This window comes from Grus americana, chromosome 1, assembly GCF_028858705.1.
Source record: "Grus americana isolate bGruAme1 chromosome 1, bGruAme1.mat, whole genome shotgun sequence".
NCBI classification, from domain to species: domain Eukaryota; kingdom Metazoa; phylum Chordata; class Aves; order Gruiformes; family Gruidae; genus Grus; species Grus americana.
The window spans coordinates 191,760,173-191,777,096 of NC_072852.1; the positions used below are offsets into that span (position 1 = coordinate 191,760,173).

Genomic DNA, 16,924 nt, shown 5'->3' on the forward strand with positions numbered 1-16,924 from the left:
ACTCTTCCTTCTGGCGACATGGCAGCTACAAAAAGTAGGCAAAATGGTACAATGAGCTGGGTGTAAGGGAACTCGTTGATTCTGTCATATAGTGGGATTGTAACTAACTTAAATCCTAACCACTTCTGACTGACCGGTTAATGCTTAGAAGCCTTAGCAATACAGGACACAAAACCAGTTTGGATGTAAGAAACATGCACTGGTAATTGCTGACTGGTTCAGAGGTGTGGGTTTTTTTTTCCTTTTTACAGACCCTGGGCTGACATCAGACTATTCTTTATACAAGTGGCTATTTGTTTCCAGATCGGTTTCAGTTGACAGCATGATTTACAGGAACTGTATGCTATGAGCAGTGCATCTTATTTCTACCTGTGTGAAAGTTGCTTAGAATATATATTGATTTTGGTCTCCTAAAAAGAACTTTTGAGATTATAATGAAATAATCTCTTATCAGTTAGTTTATCTTCTTTTATCAGTTAGTTTATTTTGTGGAAACTATTGGTGCAGACAGCAAACTTGATGTCAGAGGTATCTGAAGACTGCTTTGGGGATAATAGGATCGAAGTGATAAAGACCTAAACAAACATTTTGACTGTTACGTCTTTTTACCCACACATGATGCACAGATTATTACAGCACAAGTGTTTGGAACAGTTGAAACAATTTTATGTATTGTTTGGCAATAATATGGTTCAATGCTATGATAGAGACAAGACTGCCTCTTTTCAAAGGGAATAACCAATGGTAAAAAAGATCTTAGTAATACCTTGTATTCCTAGAAAAGTAATTCAAACCTAAATAAGTAAATTCAAACCTGTAAACATAATTGCTGTGGCTCTTAATAAGAATTTTGTTGCCCCAGAAAACACTGCTTGGCTTAATGCAGTGAGTATGTGGGATCATAAAAAATACTTGGTTGAAAGATATCTCTCAAGATCATCTGGTCCAACCTCCTGCTCAAAACCAGGTTAACACTGAAGTTAAATCAGGTTGCTAAGGAACTTGCCCAGCCAAGTTTTGAATATTTACAAGGATGGAGATTCTGCATCTTCCCTGGACAACCTGTGCCAGTGCTAAACTACTCTCATAGGGAAGAATATTTTCCTTAGATCAAACCAGAATTTCCCTTGATGCAGCTTGTAACCATCCTCATCCTTTCACTGTGCACCTGAGAAAAGCCTGCTTCTGTCCCTAACCTCCCTTTCCTTTGTGTAAGACAGCAAGTCCCAAACATGATTCTTCTCTTTTTGAGGCTGAGGACACCAACCTTCTTCTCTCCCTGTCCATCATGAGATCCAGCCCCATGATCTCTCAGAGGGGCTCTGTTGGACTTATTTCAGTTTGCCCATGTCTCTTTGTAAGTGGGGGACCCAAAACGGGACACTGCACTCCAGGCATAGTCTGACAAGTGCCAGAGAGGGGAATTATTGCCTTCCTTGACATGCTGGCTGTACTCTCGCTGCTGTGGCCCGGGCTATACTTTTGCACTGCACGGACCCAGTCATATTCAGCTTCTTGCTTATCAGTGTCCCCAGATCTTTTCTGCAAAGCTACTCCCTAGACAGTAAATTCCAGCCTCTAGTGTTGCAGAGAGTTACTCTGTCCCAAGTGTAGGACTTTGCATATAATTATCAGTCTTTTTTTTTTTTTTCCTATGCATGGAAATACACCAGCTAGGTGTGTAAAAACAGGGATCCAATGTAACACGAGTAAATTCATATCTCATTATCTCTGCAGATATTTACAGAGGTTCTTTAATTATTTTTCCCTAGAAAAATGTTTTAAACTGTGGTGAGTCTAACACTCGACCAGAATGGGAACCAGAAGTATTTTTCCAGCATCCCAGTTCTGAAATTTGGAGCTGTTTTACATACTCATCCCAAAGCCCAACAACTGATTAACTTTTCTTCACTACTGAGAAGTCTAACAAGACTATTCATGCGTAGCTGGTTCCTAAGAACTGTATTCTATTTTCAGTCGCCATTGCCTTTTCTGAGCAATTAATCAGAATCACTGCAACTGTAGCTAAGTCTTGACTTATTTAATAGATATTTAATAGTTTTATGTGTGCTGGTTCATTTTACTGAGAAGGAGCAATGAATCAAATGAAGAGCTTCTGCTTGTGTTGATGCGACAAAAAGGAAATTTAAAATGTTTAAATTAAAAACTGCAGTGTCATTGTTTGTATAATAATGTTCATTAATCCTTTTAATGAAGCATTTCAGTCTTCACTTTTATGTTTTCCTTTTGTTTTCTTCCTCATGTTTGAAGTTAAACAATAGGATAATTACAATAATAAAAAAACTGGCATTGTATTCTATTCTTGGTGAGAACAGGGTAAACTCTGGATTTTATGACGAAGGCATCTGTGCTGTGAATTTGTTTCACTGTAGGGACCTGATCTGAAGCTGATTGCACTGGTGCTCCGATCCCGAGCGAGCTGGCTGGTTCCCTTAATGACGAAACTACAGATCTCAGTGGTTTGTGTCGAGCAAGAATCATGATTATAATGATAGCCTGCTCCAGTCAGCACTAGACTTAGATGGGATGGACAAGAGAAGATTCACAATAATTGGCACAGGAATCGCGGCTTCTGGCCCGAGGCAGAAAACAAATGGTATAACTATACCCAAAGGAGTACCAGAAAATGGTCCCTAGCTTTTAGAAAGGAAAACGTAGCTGATCCAGTCAATAACATTAAAGCATCTAAATTGCAATTAAATGTTATTTGTCTTAATGAATCATTCCTCACAGAGTAACTGCCAAAAATCCACAAATATAATCTTTGGGGAAGATACAGAAAAGAATATGCAGTGGTGTCTCTAGAGGGAGAAACAATCTACCAAATTTAGGAGTCTACTTAATGATGTTGGGACTTGAAACTGTCATTAGTGCCAAGCAAATATACTTTTCACAGCCAGTAGACAGAGAATTTTGACATCTAAATTTGAAGTTAAAATAACTTAGAAGAGCTTGGGTTTTCATGAAATATCTGGGAAAATATGTAAAATATGGAAAGTAAAATGTTCCAGAGAAAGAAAAAATAATTGGGCTTAATTCTTGTTGAACTGGAGTACAATCATTGGAAAATGTGTGGGACAAAGTAGCAGACCTCAGAGCTAACATTTTCTACCAGCTTGGCTGTAATATCAGTACCAAACAGCACAATAGGGAATCTGGCCATGGCCTTATAAAAATTATTACTAAAAAACTTTATGATAATAATTTCTTTTTGCTTCCTCCCGCAAAAAAAGATCTTGAACATATGTCTATCAGGGAATGGTATCAGCGATAGTTCTTTGTGTTACAGCATAACTCACTTGTACATAAGTCAAAAAGGAAATCACTTTCCTTTGACAGCTTTCATTTCTAGATGACAATCACGTTCTTCTTCTATGTTACATACACTAAGCCACCTACTGATCTCTGAGAATTTAATTAGGACCTCAGATTTTGTAAGTGTAAAAATGAGTCCCCTATTACAAGTGGGTTTTTTTAAAAATTTTTGTGTATTTCCTAATGCACAATGAAATAAATATTTAGAGGTATTGTCATGCTGTAGGCAAGAACTTGACTTATTATGATGATATATTATTTATAAAATAATTATTTTTATAAAAGCAGTATCTCAGTAAAGGTAATTAATACATAGTTAATAGTATCACTTGTGTTATTTCTTCATCATTTCTGTTGACCAAAGGATATTTGTTATAGCAAAACTAAAGATCAGATTTAATCAGCAGTGAAAATGAAAATCTAGGCTACATATATGCTTGGGTATCAGGCTAGAATCAGGCTCTGCTATTATTTATACCAGATTATTTTTGCTGGCACTGTGAATCATTTCTGATTTTCACCAGTCTCAGAGAAGAGCCAATTCCCAGCATGACAACTAAGAGAATGAATACCAAAACATTTTCAGATGGGCAGACTCTTATGAAGGAGCTAAAGATGTGCAACCAGGAATAATCATTACAGAAAAATCCCTCACATAATTACAAACTGCTGGAAGCTATTGGAAGCCATTGTAATGTGAAAATATAAACTTGCTGATTGCTAATTATATGGAGACAATGTCAAAGTCAAATAATACGCAACATAATACTGACAGTACAAAAGATACTTTGAATACCTCAGAATGTAATATCTCCAATTAAGGAAGAAAAAATATACTACAGTGAAAATATTTTGGCATAGGCAATGCAGAACTGGCAAATTAATGTCACAGAGTTTTTCTATTTCTGCTAGTCATAAAATATTTGTGTAGAGCTTTTTTTATAGAAATAAATTTTTTAGCTCCCAGTTCAGCAGAGGATTTACATGTCTACTTAGCTTTACTATATAATCATCCTAGATGCGGTCCCATCCATTTATAAAGGAAGTGTTTTATGGCGTGGAGCATGTCTTTTTACCATCCACTTCTTCTGTTCCTTTCTAACAGAAGGGTTTATCATAGTTAAGAGTATGGATCTCATTTAACCAGAGAATTTTGGCATGAATGCATTTTTTCTTTTCTTTTTTCTGTAAAGAAAGGCTTTTTAGTGGATAAATTAAAAAGTCAAGTGTAATAAGCATCCAGGATCAGTAATAAAATATATTAATCACAGATAAACTTACTTGACCTTTATAACCGTATGTGACCTATGAGTGATGTCTGGTACAGCCTATACCTGCAACATTTACACTGTGGGCCCCACAAGACATCCCCCCCACCCCCCAGTTCCTGTACGTGCTCAAATACTTACTTATTACACACAAGGACAAGGTGTGAGTACACATCTTCCCCTCATTTCCTCTGGAGGAACAGGTCCACAAGGACAAGAGGGGAGATGCAGTGTGCAGTACCAAGATCCTCCTCTCTGGACAGCTGAGGAACAAGTCTGTAGGGTTCACCATTGAGTGCATTTTTCTTGCCATCAGGGTATCTATCTATCTCAACTGTTTCCCATTCAAGAACTTCCATCATTATTCAGCTAATGTAATAAATGTAGGTATTGCTACAGAATATATTTCACAGCATGTGATGATAAACTCAACCACAAAAATGGAGCAAGTAGTCAAATTTGTGAAAATTAATTTGGACATTTTTAATAATGTCATACAATTCCTTGCTAAGTGAAGCAGAAAAGTGTAACTATAAAAGAAGTATCAGCAAGAGATTTAGGGTAATTTTCCAGTTGTCTGAAGAAGACACTCTGGACTGTTTCATAGTGTATTTCATAGTATTATATGGCCAATGGAGCTCAGAACCATAAAGAAAAGGCTGCAGTGAAGAGACAGATTTTTTTGTTGCTTCCGGACATTGTTAACTAACCTTGCCAACAGTGTTGTTAGATAAAAATGACAGCATGAAACTGGGTATCTGGAGCTCTCAGAAATACAGTATATCATCTGTAGACACTCTAACACAAACTGTTGTGGTTTCTCTTATAGACCTTTGCCTGCACTACTAGAACTGCTTCCCTATGCATGCAGCTCTTAAAATGCTGACAATGTATTTTATATACTTGCTCCATACTACACAACTAGTTGCTTCTTATGTGTTTTATGTCTAGTAAGCCATTTAAAGTACATTATTGATGGAACTTTGCTTAACTCTAGCCACATAAAATGTATAGTCTATGTTAGTTTTCTCCTATAGTCAGAGAATCCAACCAGTGCTAAAACTGTCCTGTCGCAGTCATAATTTGAAGAAAAGTATGAGAGTTAATTTCTTTTAAAATTACAATTTAAAAAATTGACTCTTCAGTCCCGAGGATTTGAAATTTTTCTGTGCTTATGGAAAAATTTTGTGTAGCTCAGAAAGCAACCCTTGTCCTTAACACATAGTACCATAGATATAGTCACAACATAATGAAATCTAATAAGGCTATTAGGAGACAACAGATAATTTTTCAAGCCTGCTTAGAAATGGTTTCTGTATCAAGATCGATTGTTTTGCATATTAATCTGTTTAAGGATTAGAACTAAGCAGCTACTGCCCACCCAGTGCGGAGCACCTTCCAGATGGTGCAGTCAGCAAGCATCTCCTCATGGCATGAGGTACCTCTGCGTCAGTTCTGGTCTACTTAGCCCCAGGGCAGCCCAGTACTTGGTGGAGATTGGAAAAAAAAACTCCTTTTACTTAATTTCCTCCACATTACCATGATGGAAATTCATTGCTTTTTAGCCATCCTTGGCAAGGAGTAGGCCTCCTATGGCTATCACCAGCCTTGGCTAGCCGCTGGAGGTTGTTCCTTCACCTGGGTCCCCAACACAATGAAAGCAGCCCAAAGGTGTTGAGAAAGGGGACACAGGAGAGACTTAGGAACTGATTACTTTTAAGTGAGAGGATATGCAGTGGGAAAATATTATGAAGAAGGGGAAACACACATGCATCTGGCAGACAGGGGAAAAAAAAGGATAATATTTTACTCAGGAATTAGTCCACAAGTCATACTTTTCCACTAGTCAAGCAAAGCACTAATCTGTACCTACCCAAGCAAACTGAGGTGAAAATTTTTGTAGGGAGATCCCCCTTAAAAACTTGGCAAAAAAATAATTTTGAAGCCATCTGGTCTGACTGACTGCAGTATTATTCCAGACAAACACCCTGAAACCTTGTGAATGCATTTTTTTCTAATGGAAGAGCACACTCTGTTACTCTTCTTTGAGGCTATTTTCAAGATGCCTAAGGTATGAGTAAATTTTCTTGTCTTTCACAACAGTCACAGGCAGCTCCAGTGCTGGTGTCTGGTAGGCAAATACGTCTCTGCTAAGGTCACTGGCATTTCATTAACATACTCCAGGTTTGACTTTGGCTCAGGTTAACATTTCTGACAAGATCCAGACATATATATAAAGATGCATGCTGACTCTCGTTTCATTCCAAACTAAATAGCATTTTCTACCAGTAGTAATCCCAGTGATTTCAGAAACTGTTTGAGAAGTTACCTATTATTCATCCCCAATGGAACTTGACTCCTGTGGTTATAAGTATTATCAAAATAATGTAAAATCCCAAACTAGGTGCATTTGATTAGAATTCAGATCTGAAATTATTTGGTGTAAATTAACAATTTATTATTTAATAAGATAAAGAAGTTTCTCAATAGTTTTATTAGGTCTTCAGCTGATGATTTAATCCAATGTAAGTATACTTGCGTATGTGTAACTGTATCAGGTTTGCGTGGCAAGGTTTTAGTAGCGGGGGGCTACAGGGGTGGCTTCTGTGAGAAGCTGCTAGAAGCTCCCCCTGTGTCTGATAGAGCCAATGCCAGCCTGGTCTAAGGTGGAACCACTGCTGGCCAAGGCTGAGCCCATCAGCGATGCTGGTAGCACCTCTGGGATAACAGAGTTAAGAAGGGGGAAAAGTTGCTGTGCAAGAAAAACTGCAGCTGGAGAGAGGAGTGAGAAGATGTGAGAGGAACAACTCTGCAGACACCCAGGTCAGTGCAGAAGGAGGGGGAGGAGGTGCTCCAGGCGCCGGAGCAGAGATCCCCCTGCAGCCCGTGGTGAAGGCCATGGTGAAGCAGGCTGTCCCCCTGCAGCCCATGGAGGAAGGATGAGGGGGTGTAGAGATTCCACCTGCAGCCCATGGAGGACCCCACACCAGAGCAGGTGGAGGCACCTGAAGGAGGCTGTGGCCCGTGGGAAGCCCACACTGGAGCAGGCTCCTGGCAGGACCTGTGGCCCCGTGGAGAGAGGAGCCCATGCCAGAGCAGGTTTGCTGGCAGGACTTGTGACCTCATGGGGGACCCACACTGGAGCAGTCTGTTCCTGAAGGTCTGCACCCTGTGGAAGGGACCCATGGTGGAGCAGTTGGTGAAGAACTGCAGCCCACGGGAAGGACTCATGTTGGAGAAGTTGGTGGAGGACTGTCTCCCGTGGGAGGGACCCCAGGCTGGAGCAGGGGCAGAGTGTGAGGAGTCCTCCCCGTGAGGAGGAAGGAGCGGCAGAGACAACGTGTGATGAACTGACCACAACCCCCATTCCCTGTCCCCCTGTGCTGCTGGGGGGGAGGAGGTAGAGAAAAACGGGGAGTAAAGATGAGCCTGGGAAGAAGGGAGGGGTGGGGGGAGGTGTTTTAAGATTTGATTTTATTTCTTATTATCCTACTCTGATTTGCTTGGTAATAAATTAGATTAATTTTCCTGAGTTGAGTCTGTTTTGCCCGTGACGGTAACTGGTGAGTGATCTCTCCCTGCCCTTACCTCGACCCACGAGCCTTTCGTTATATTTTCTCTCCCCTGTCCAGCTGAGGATGGCAGTGACAGAGCGGCTTTGGGGGGCACCTGGCATCAACCCACCATACTGACATAAGGAAAATGCTTGATTTCTTTTTTTTTTTCCCCCATCAAAGCGCAACAACTCTGGCTCTATTTCATGCATATATTGCTTCTATTTTGTATTTCTTATGTCAAGTCTGGCATGCTGCTACTCTATGTCCCCTTTTACAAAAGAAAGCATTAGGGAAAATAGGAATTAGTGATCAAATAAAAATATGACATAAAACCCTGGAATATCCTTAAAGCTTCTTTGAAAAGCTATCTGAAAAATAATAAATATTTACTAGGTTTGGGTTTTTTTTGGTGAAATTCAATTTTAAAGATCATATTTTAAAAACTGAAATCACATCATGGAGAACAGACAGACCATAAAATATGGTACAGGATAGGAATATATCCTGACAAGGATTACTGAAGCAGTGGGGAATGTTAATGCTTAGTTCATATTATGCAAGCATTATATAATGTATCTGTAAGAGTTTTGTCAGTATAAAAGCATGTAAGCCTGATTTTTAGAGAATTAGCAGGGAACGTAGAGAATAGTTTGTTCATGGCTGTGGAATTCAGTTCCTCTGTTTACAGATCCCAGTCGTGCTTTTCATTTTCATAGTGACTTCTACCTCATGTCCACAAATGTTGCTCCTTGTGTACTCATGCAAAGGGGAAGTCAAGCTTTATTGTGAAAAGTGAATTTTGGTGGCTTTCTACTATACTTTTTGCATTGAAGGAAGGGCAGGCTGACTTAGCCTTGTCTTACTGGGATTGTCAGCATGAGTAGAATTGCGCAGGCTGTGAATTTTTTTTTTTTTTAATCACTATCCAAATGTTACTTATCGTTGTAGCATGGAAACAACTTTACAGAGGTAACAAGGAACTAACCATCTTCCTTTCTTCTCTCTGTAGTTTGTTGCTCAGCCCAACTGCCAGCAGCTGCTCGCATCCCGCTGGTACGACGAGTTCCCCGGATGGAGGAGGCGACACTGGGCTGTGAAGATGTTGACCTGTGTTGTGATAGGACTCCTTTTCCCGGTCTTCTCTGTGTGTTACCTGATAGCTCCCAAAAGCCCATTAGGGCTGTTCATCAGAAAGCCATTTATCAAATTTATCTGCCATACTGCATCCTACTTGACTTTTCTGTTCCTGCTGTTGCTTGCCTCTCAGCACATTGACAGGTCAGTCCTGAGCATGCAGGGACCGCCACCAACCATCGTCGAGTGGATGATATTACCGTGGGTCCTGGGTAAATGTATTACTAAAGAAAATACAGTGAAAAGTGTTTTGACCCCTGTGGTTTTGCCAAGCATTCCTGAGGCAGGAAAGTTCTCTCATGAATTATTGACCTACCAAAACAGGCAAATAGTCCATCTCCTCCAATACCAAGTGTCACCACCTGATATATTACAGTGAGGGAAAACAAAAGATATTGTGGGTTCATTCCTGTAATTAAGCAGTGCCCTGAAACATACATATTGATATTCTTTTTTATATCTATTTTCTCCAGGCCAGAAATTGTTCTGATTCTTCTAAGTGTCCTTTTTATTTTGTTAGTCTACTTTAAAAAAAAAGGGTCCTTTTGCCACGGTAATTATTTCTCATGTATTAGAATCAGGCACAGTGTCATTTCTGTAGTGTTATCACTAACCTTAGTTACCTAAAGTATGCTTCTTTCTAATGTGACAGACCCACCTATTGCAAATAGTGCTGATGAGCATTTTCAAATGAGTATTTTCCTTAAAATGTGCATGCAGAGTATTTTTTTCTGTGCAAAACTATTGATGAGAACTTTTCACTCAATTTCAAACAAAATATTTTACATCAGAAGGAATAAGAAAATCTCCTAAGATTTTTAAATAGGAAAGGATTCCCACTCTGTCCTGACAGTTTAAAATAAAAATTTCAGTCTGGGATTATTGCAAGCCTACTTTCTAGGGGCCATGTAGGCCTTAAATTTACTCCTGTGTGATTCTCAATCCTGTCGGATTGGACTATCTTAGGTCCTCCCTACCTTTGCATGTCTCCCCTGGTAGATGGTATCTCTCTTGGTGTACCATGGTCTCCTCCCTGTTTCTTATTTTTAGGAACCGACACAAGTTGGACCAGGTCAGGCCAAATATATCTGATCTTGACTGAAATGGAATTGTAGAAGGAGGGACTTAGTAGCCTTAACTGCAAGAATTTAAGTTTGATATCTTCATTTAAGTTTGCATCACATAGACAAGTTCATGCACAAACTTTTCTGTTTCTGTTCAGAGCATCCCATTAAGATGTTGTTTGTCTTCACTTTTGCAACTTTTCCCAAACATCTGGATTTTTTTAGAGCAACTGAATTGACAAGGCTTTTGGCATCATTGATCGTACCTAATTTACAATGCATTGTTGAATTTATAATACACTAATAGGCAGTGCTTGATATTCCAGAGAAGAATGAGTCAGTGGCTTTTCCTCTGTATGTTCCTTGGTAGAACGCTGTGGGAAGCAGGAGGCAGGGCCACATCTTTCACTTAAGCAAACAAGCATGCATGACTGAAAACCCTGGGTTCACTTACTTGTTGGGAACCTCTCAGAAGGACCTGCCTTCCACATATGAACTGCTTTCTGAGATTTCCCTCATGACAGCACAACATAAACCAGACCTCACCACCAGCCTTCCCTTTAAAGTGTGTTATCCTTCACTGGGTAAATATTGCTACTAACATTAAAAAAGCCAATATCTAGTATTATTGCAAAGGAATTAATCAATCTGGCAGGCTGCTTAGAATGACATTTCCTACAGACAAGTTAGACTAACTTCAGTGGGTGAGATTAACATTTAAATATTAAAATTTCCTCCAGTAAATTCTTCTCGTTTTGTACCATCAAGAAATAAGAAACCAATATAAAAATCATTAGTTTAATATATTACTTCCGTAGAAATAAATGCTACAATTCTGAGGAGGAGCAAGGGGCTCTTCTGTACTGTCCTATGTCCAGAGGATATATGAGTAGCTCTTCTGTCCAGTCTTCCAAAATAGTAGGTCAGCATCTGTCCAGCTTTCACAGTATCCAGACGCTGAAGCACAACTGCGTAGCTGACACATAGACCTTGACATGCCAAATTGGGTTTTATCATTAACCTGTCTTTTTAAAGAAAGAACTTAGAGCCAAGAGAAAAAGGCACAATTTGAGAAGGGCAAGGGCTAGTTTCAGCTAAATGCAGTTCTAAAATTTTGGTGACTAACTCCTCTCCAGAAAACATGCAGTGGGAAGAGGAAGAACGTCCATTGCCCTCAACCTCTGACACTGTTGTTTACTTAGGAAAGGGTTTAAGTAACTCAGCATCCCAAAGCACTTGTTTGAAGAAGCCATTAAGTCTGAGAATTATGACTATCAAGATGACTATCATTTCTAAAAGCAGCATCAATATTTGCAGTATAGACTCATACGGCCAGATTATGCTAGTACTGCCTGGGCTGAATAAGCCCTTCCTCTGCAAGCAGTACAGATCAAGTCAAGGGAACTGCTTGCATAAACAAAAAAAATATTAAGGAGCTTGAATAAAGATCAAAAGTCAGATACCATGTGGTCAAATAGTTTGTGGTTAATCTAGACTGTAATGTTCAGAGAAACCGTGCCTTCCAAAATCTCTTGCATCTAAACCAATGTATTTTACACACTGATCTCTAAGGGTTCATAACTATTGATTTCCTGCAGTTCCAGTTTCATGTTTGCTGGGTTCCACTTTCATACTTGAGTTGCTGCACTGGCTTAGCCCACCCAAATAATAAGGACCCAGATTCACCCATCGTCATCTCCAGCAATGCATTAGGTACCTAAATTCCTTCTATCATTGAAGGAGACAGACGCACATCTCCACAGGACACTTCAGTTCACAGCATGTGATGAACATGTCTATTTCAGCTTTTTTTTTTTTTTTTTAAGGAATGAATCTCAGCCAAAAGCAACTGTTTTCATATTCACATATGTATGAAGTGTGGTCTAGTCATCTTTTAAGAAACTAAATAGTTTTTTTAAATCCTTATCAATAAACTAAGGTTAGTTTCAGGGCCACAATTTAGTCTATCATCTCACCTTTTCAAACAATGCAGTTACACAATATCCTTAAAAAGAGTAAATACAGCCCTCTTGAATTACACAAGGGAGCCTAAATCTGAGGTACATAGATATATTATTGCATTTTCTGGATGTAGACGAAAAACGTTGATGTCTGAGACAAAATTAATGTGGCTCTAGGGTTACAGTTATTCTCTGAAATTGGAAACATGACCAAGTAAACCCTTTTCCCAAAGCAAAGGTTGTCCTGGAGTAGCTACAGCATATCAAAACTATTTACATTTTAAACAATAGAATTCTTTGTTTGTCTTTCTCTTAATTCAAATAGCTCTGCATGTAGTTTGCATTTTAATAGCTACCTCCCTTAAAATGAAAAGAGGAAGAGGAATTCTACTTTTCAGGCTTCTCATTGACATGAATTTCAACGTAGAATCATAGAATCATTTAAGTTAAGAAGGACCTTTAAGATGATCAAGTCCAACCATTAACCTAACACTGCCAAGTCCACCACTAAACCATGTCCCTAAGCACCACATCTACACGTCTTTTAAATACCTCCAGGGAGGGCGGACTCAACCACTTCCCTGCGCAGCCTGTTCCAGTGAGTGACAAACCTTTTGGTGAAGAAATTTTTCCTAATATCCAATCTAAACCTCCCCTGAAACAACTTGAGGCCATTTCCCCTTGTCCTGTCACTTGTTACTTGCGAGAAGAGACCAACACCCACCTGGCTACAACCTCCTTTCAGGGAGTTGTAGAGAGCGATAAGGTCTCCCCTCAGCCTCCTTTTCTCCAGGCTAAACAATCTCTGTTCCCTCAGCCGCTCTTCACAGGACTTGTGCTCTAGACCCTTCACCACCTTCATTGCTCTTCTTTGGACATGCTCCAGCACCTCAATGTCTTTCTTGTAGTGAGAGGCCCAAAACTGAACACAGTATTAGAGGTGCGGCCTCACCAGTGCCAAGTACAGGAGGATAATCACTTCCCTAGTCCTGCTGGCTTTTTCTGATACAAGTCAGGATGCTGTTGGCCTTCTTGGCCACCTGGGCACACTGCCGGCTCATATTCAGCTGGCTGTCGACCAACACTCCCAGGTCCTTTTTCTCTGGGCAGCTTTCCAGACACTCATCCCCAAGCCTGTAGCGTTGCATGGGATTGTTGTGACCGAAGTGCAGGACCTGGCACATGACCTTGTTGAACCTCATACAGTTGGCCTCAGCCCATTGATCCAGCCTGTCCAGATCCCTCTGCAGTGTCTTCCTACTTTCAAGCAGATCAACACTCCCGCCCAACTTGGTGTTGTCTACAAACTGCCTGAGGGTGCACTCGATCCCCTCATCCAGGTCACTGATAAAGATGTTAAAGAGAACTGGCCCCAGTACTGAGCCCTGGGGAACACCACTTGTGACTGGCCACCAAATGGATCTAACTCCATTCACCACAACTCTTTCGGCTCAGCCATCCAGCCAGTTTTTGACCCAAGTGAAGAGTACACTGGTCCAAGCCATGAGCAGATATTTTCTCCAGGACAACGGAGCATATGTATATTTCATAGAAGTTAGGAAGTTTCACAGTTGTCCATAATGATCTAAGGTCTGCAACGATCAAAGAGTAATTAGCATTTGCCTACTACTATGTAATAGCAGGCTGAATGTGCATAATTAGCACATATTAAAAGTGTCACTAGAGTAGGAGGCTCAGAGGAAGAACCTGTATTAGGCTACATTTCCATGGAGACTATCGATTTTACATTTAAAAAGTCTTTTAAGGAAACTTCTGCATTAATTTTGTCTTTTACATGATTAGATGATTACACAAGTGGTGTTACAGTATCTGGTAATTATTAGTGGAACAATAAGCCGGTATAACAAGGCTAATCTTATAGCTTTAAGAAGCAGTTGTGGAAAAATTTCTCAGTGAGAAGAGTCAGAATCTTCTGTCCTTGCATTTAAACAAATAAAAACCAAGCTTTTTCTGGTAAGGAAAATTAATTTTGTTCTTTATATTACTTGTCAGTTCTGATATCCCAAGCATGCCAGATGTTTCACACTACAGAAACACAGTCCTGTTTCCTATACTTGAGAATTGTTCACTGCTGAAAAAAGGCAGAAAAAGAACTCCATATTGTGAAGAAAAGTGAAGAAGAACAATATTTTCCATCATCAAATTCCCCATCCAGTTGCCGAGTGGCCTCTGAGCATTATAATAGTGATGTAAAGGGGAAATTAAGTAAGGCTTTCTGTGTGCCTTGACTGCAGCTCACATAAGGATCATATTGGTCCCTATAGACTTGCCATGTCTGTTCTTCTGCTCTAAACCCTAGCCTCAAACCTAGCAGTGAGCATGCTAAATGTTCTCACAGTGGGCATTTGGCTCGCCAGGTAATGCTACAAAATTCAGAGGAGAAAGCCAACAACCAGACAAACTTGGTGCTTAGTAGATGTGGTTAAAAAGCTCCCTGCCAGTTGTTCAGAGTGGCTGCAGCAAAAGGAACGTTTTTTAGGCAAATTTGTTTTGATGAGTTTTTTGCTCTTTTATGGGCATCTTTAAATGCTCATCATAATTATGTTGTTCAGAATAGTCCCTCGAGCAGGAATGCTTCAGTGCCTTACTGAATGTCTTTAACAATGTGTTCCCCATCCTTTCTGTCAGAGTGGTTTATACTTTTGGAGTATGTGAATCTATAGAGAATGTGGATGTTTGGGAACTGTGCAAACTGCAAACATTTGCAGTCAGCAAACTGCTGGTGGGATGTATGGGAGTGTAGAATCTTGTCAGTACTTGGCACAGTGTACATCCAAACCAATGGCACAGCAAAACGCTTCAGATGAAATGATCATAGAGGTGGCAAGTACACTGTGCATCATCTTCTAAATTTGGTCAAGATAGTGTTGTGTAAAAAATCAATCAGTTAGTACAAATTGACGTGTTCCAGGGAGCAGATATAAAGGATTATATGGACAGCAAGATGAAACAGTACCTAACCAGCAGTGACAAATAAAGTGCCGAGGAGGAAAATAGCCCCAGACAAAGCTGGAACACAGCTTCAGTCAGAAAGAAGGATAATGCACATAATGATCACTGAAGGCCATTTAGTCCAAACTACTACTCAACACAGGCTAACTAAAAAAGATGTATCAGATTGCTCAGGTCCTTGTCCTGTCAAATCTTGAATTTTTCCAGGGACGGATATTCCACTGCCTCTCTCAGCAAACTGTGCCTGTGTCTGGCCACTGGTGAGCTTTTTTCCTGGTATCAGCTGGAGTGTCCCATGCCACAATGTGCAACCATTACCTCTTGTCCTTCCATGTGCACCTCTAGGACAAGTCTGGCTCCAGTTGTTTATAAGCAGCAATTTCATTAGTGGAGGACAGCAGTAATATCCCCCCATTCGTGTCCTCTTCTCTAGGCTGAACAAACCCAACTCCGTCAGCCACCTCTTGTACATCATGTGGTCCAGCCCCCAGTCACCTTGGATGATATGTGTCTTTGTGTCTTTAAGATTTAATCTAGAATGGTGTTGCCATTTCCAAAACTGAGGCCAAAGAAAAATGTCTTGTTTTGATTATGATAAGTCGGGAGACTTTTTCTTTGGGAAAACATTTTCAATGGGGCCATGACCTCCAGTTAAATATGAGTAACCATATGTATTTTTCACTATTCTAGTAAAAATCTATCCTAAACTTGAAAAGACTTTGTAAATGTGTCCTCCATGTAAAACAGATGTGTGAATATAGACTGTGCTTTAGTTCCTGAATCCCACTGATAGTGTCAAAACAGCCATAATCGGTGGCTCCTAGTCACAGTGGCAGAGATGTGATCTCTGGACAAGGATACCCCTGCACTTAGCAAACCTGGAATCTTTTACTTTATTCTGTCTTCACATCCTTTCCCTAAGCATTCAAGGTCAGCTGCAATTTAGGCTAGGTGAAGCAGTGCTCTGCCTATCTTTAATGGTCTTTTACATTGTTTAAATAGAGTACAAAAAATAAAGGGAGTTCTCTTCCTTGATGATGACTGTCTGAATGTTCATTTTATATACACGTTTATTAGCTATGGAAAACTTCCTCCCTCAAGCAATGACTTAGACCTGCAAACAAGGACTCTGCTTTTGCAAGATAATATAAAATAGTCATACATAGACAAGTAATCAGTGCAATCAGGTTTGCAATCACAATGTTTTGCTGATGGAAGCAGGTTTTGACAGACTCTTTGGACTTCAGTCCTGTTTTCAATTGAGTACCATTGTGCTTGCTCCTCTAGCATTCAAATATTTCACATCTTAACATTACAATCATATAGCTTGAGGATAAAGACAACAGAAAAGGCCTGCAGTGTGTGTGCAAAGCCTAACTTTGATGCCTTTGCTTCCTACTAGGGGCCCTTAGTAAGGAGGCTAAAGACACCTGTTGGGTGTTTTGTCATCTTTAATTCTCTCTGAAGTTTTCCTTTCTCTCATTTTTAGCAGGAGTGGCAAATGTTTCACCCCCACACCGTTATTCCTGCCCTAGTACGCTCCTGGGATAGAGGTTCAGTCTTCCCTCAGGCTGAGAAAAGGCAGATTTCCTGTTCCCTGTACAAGAATTTTAGCCATAAAGCTGCAGTGC

At 40.1% G+C, this 16,924-nt stretch overlaps 1 protein-coding gene across 2 annotated transcripts in view; it reads left to right on the forward strand.

Annotated features, from left to right (window-relative positions):
* Window positions 1–16,924, forward strand: part of TRPC4 (transient receptor potential cation channel subfamily C member 4) — a 170,414-nt gene that overhangs the window by 110,969 nt on the left and 42,521 nt on the right. The window contains exon 4 of one of the 2 annotated variants that reach the window (XM_054812973.1): window positions 9,171–9,507. In XM_054812973.1, the coding sequence (XP_054668948.1) occupies window positions 9,171–9,507 (337 nt within the window). Of the gene's footprint in view, window positions 1–9,170; window positions 9,508–16,924 lie in introns of those variants that run through there. The other variant, XM_054812974.1, reaches the window with a different exon arrangement.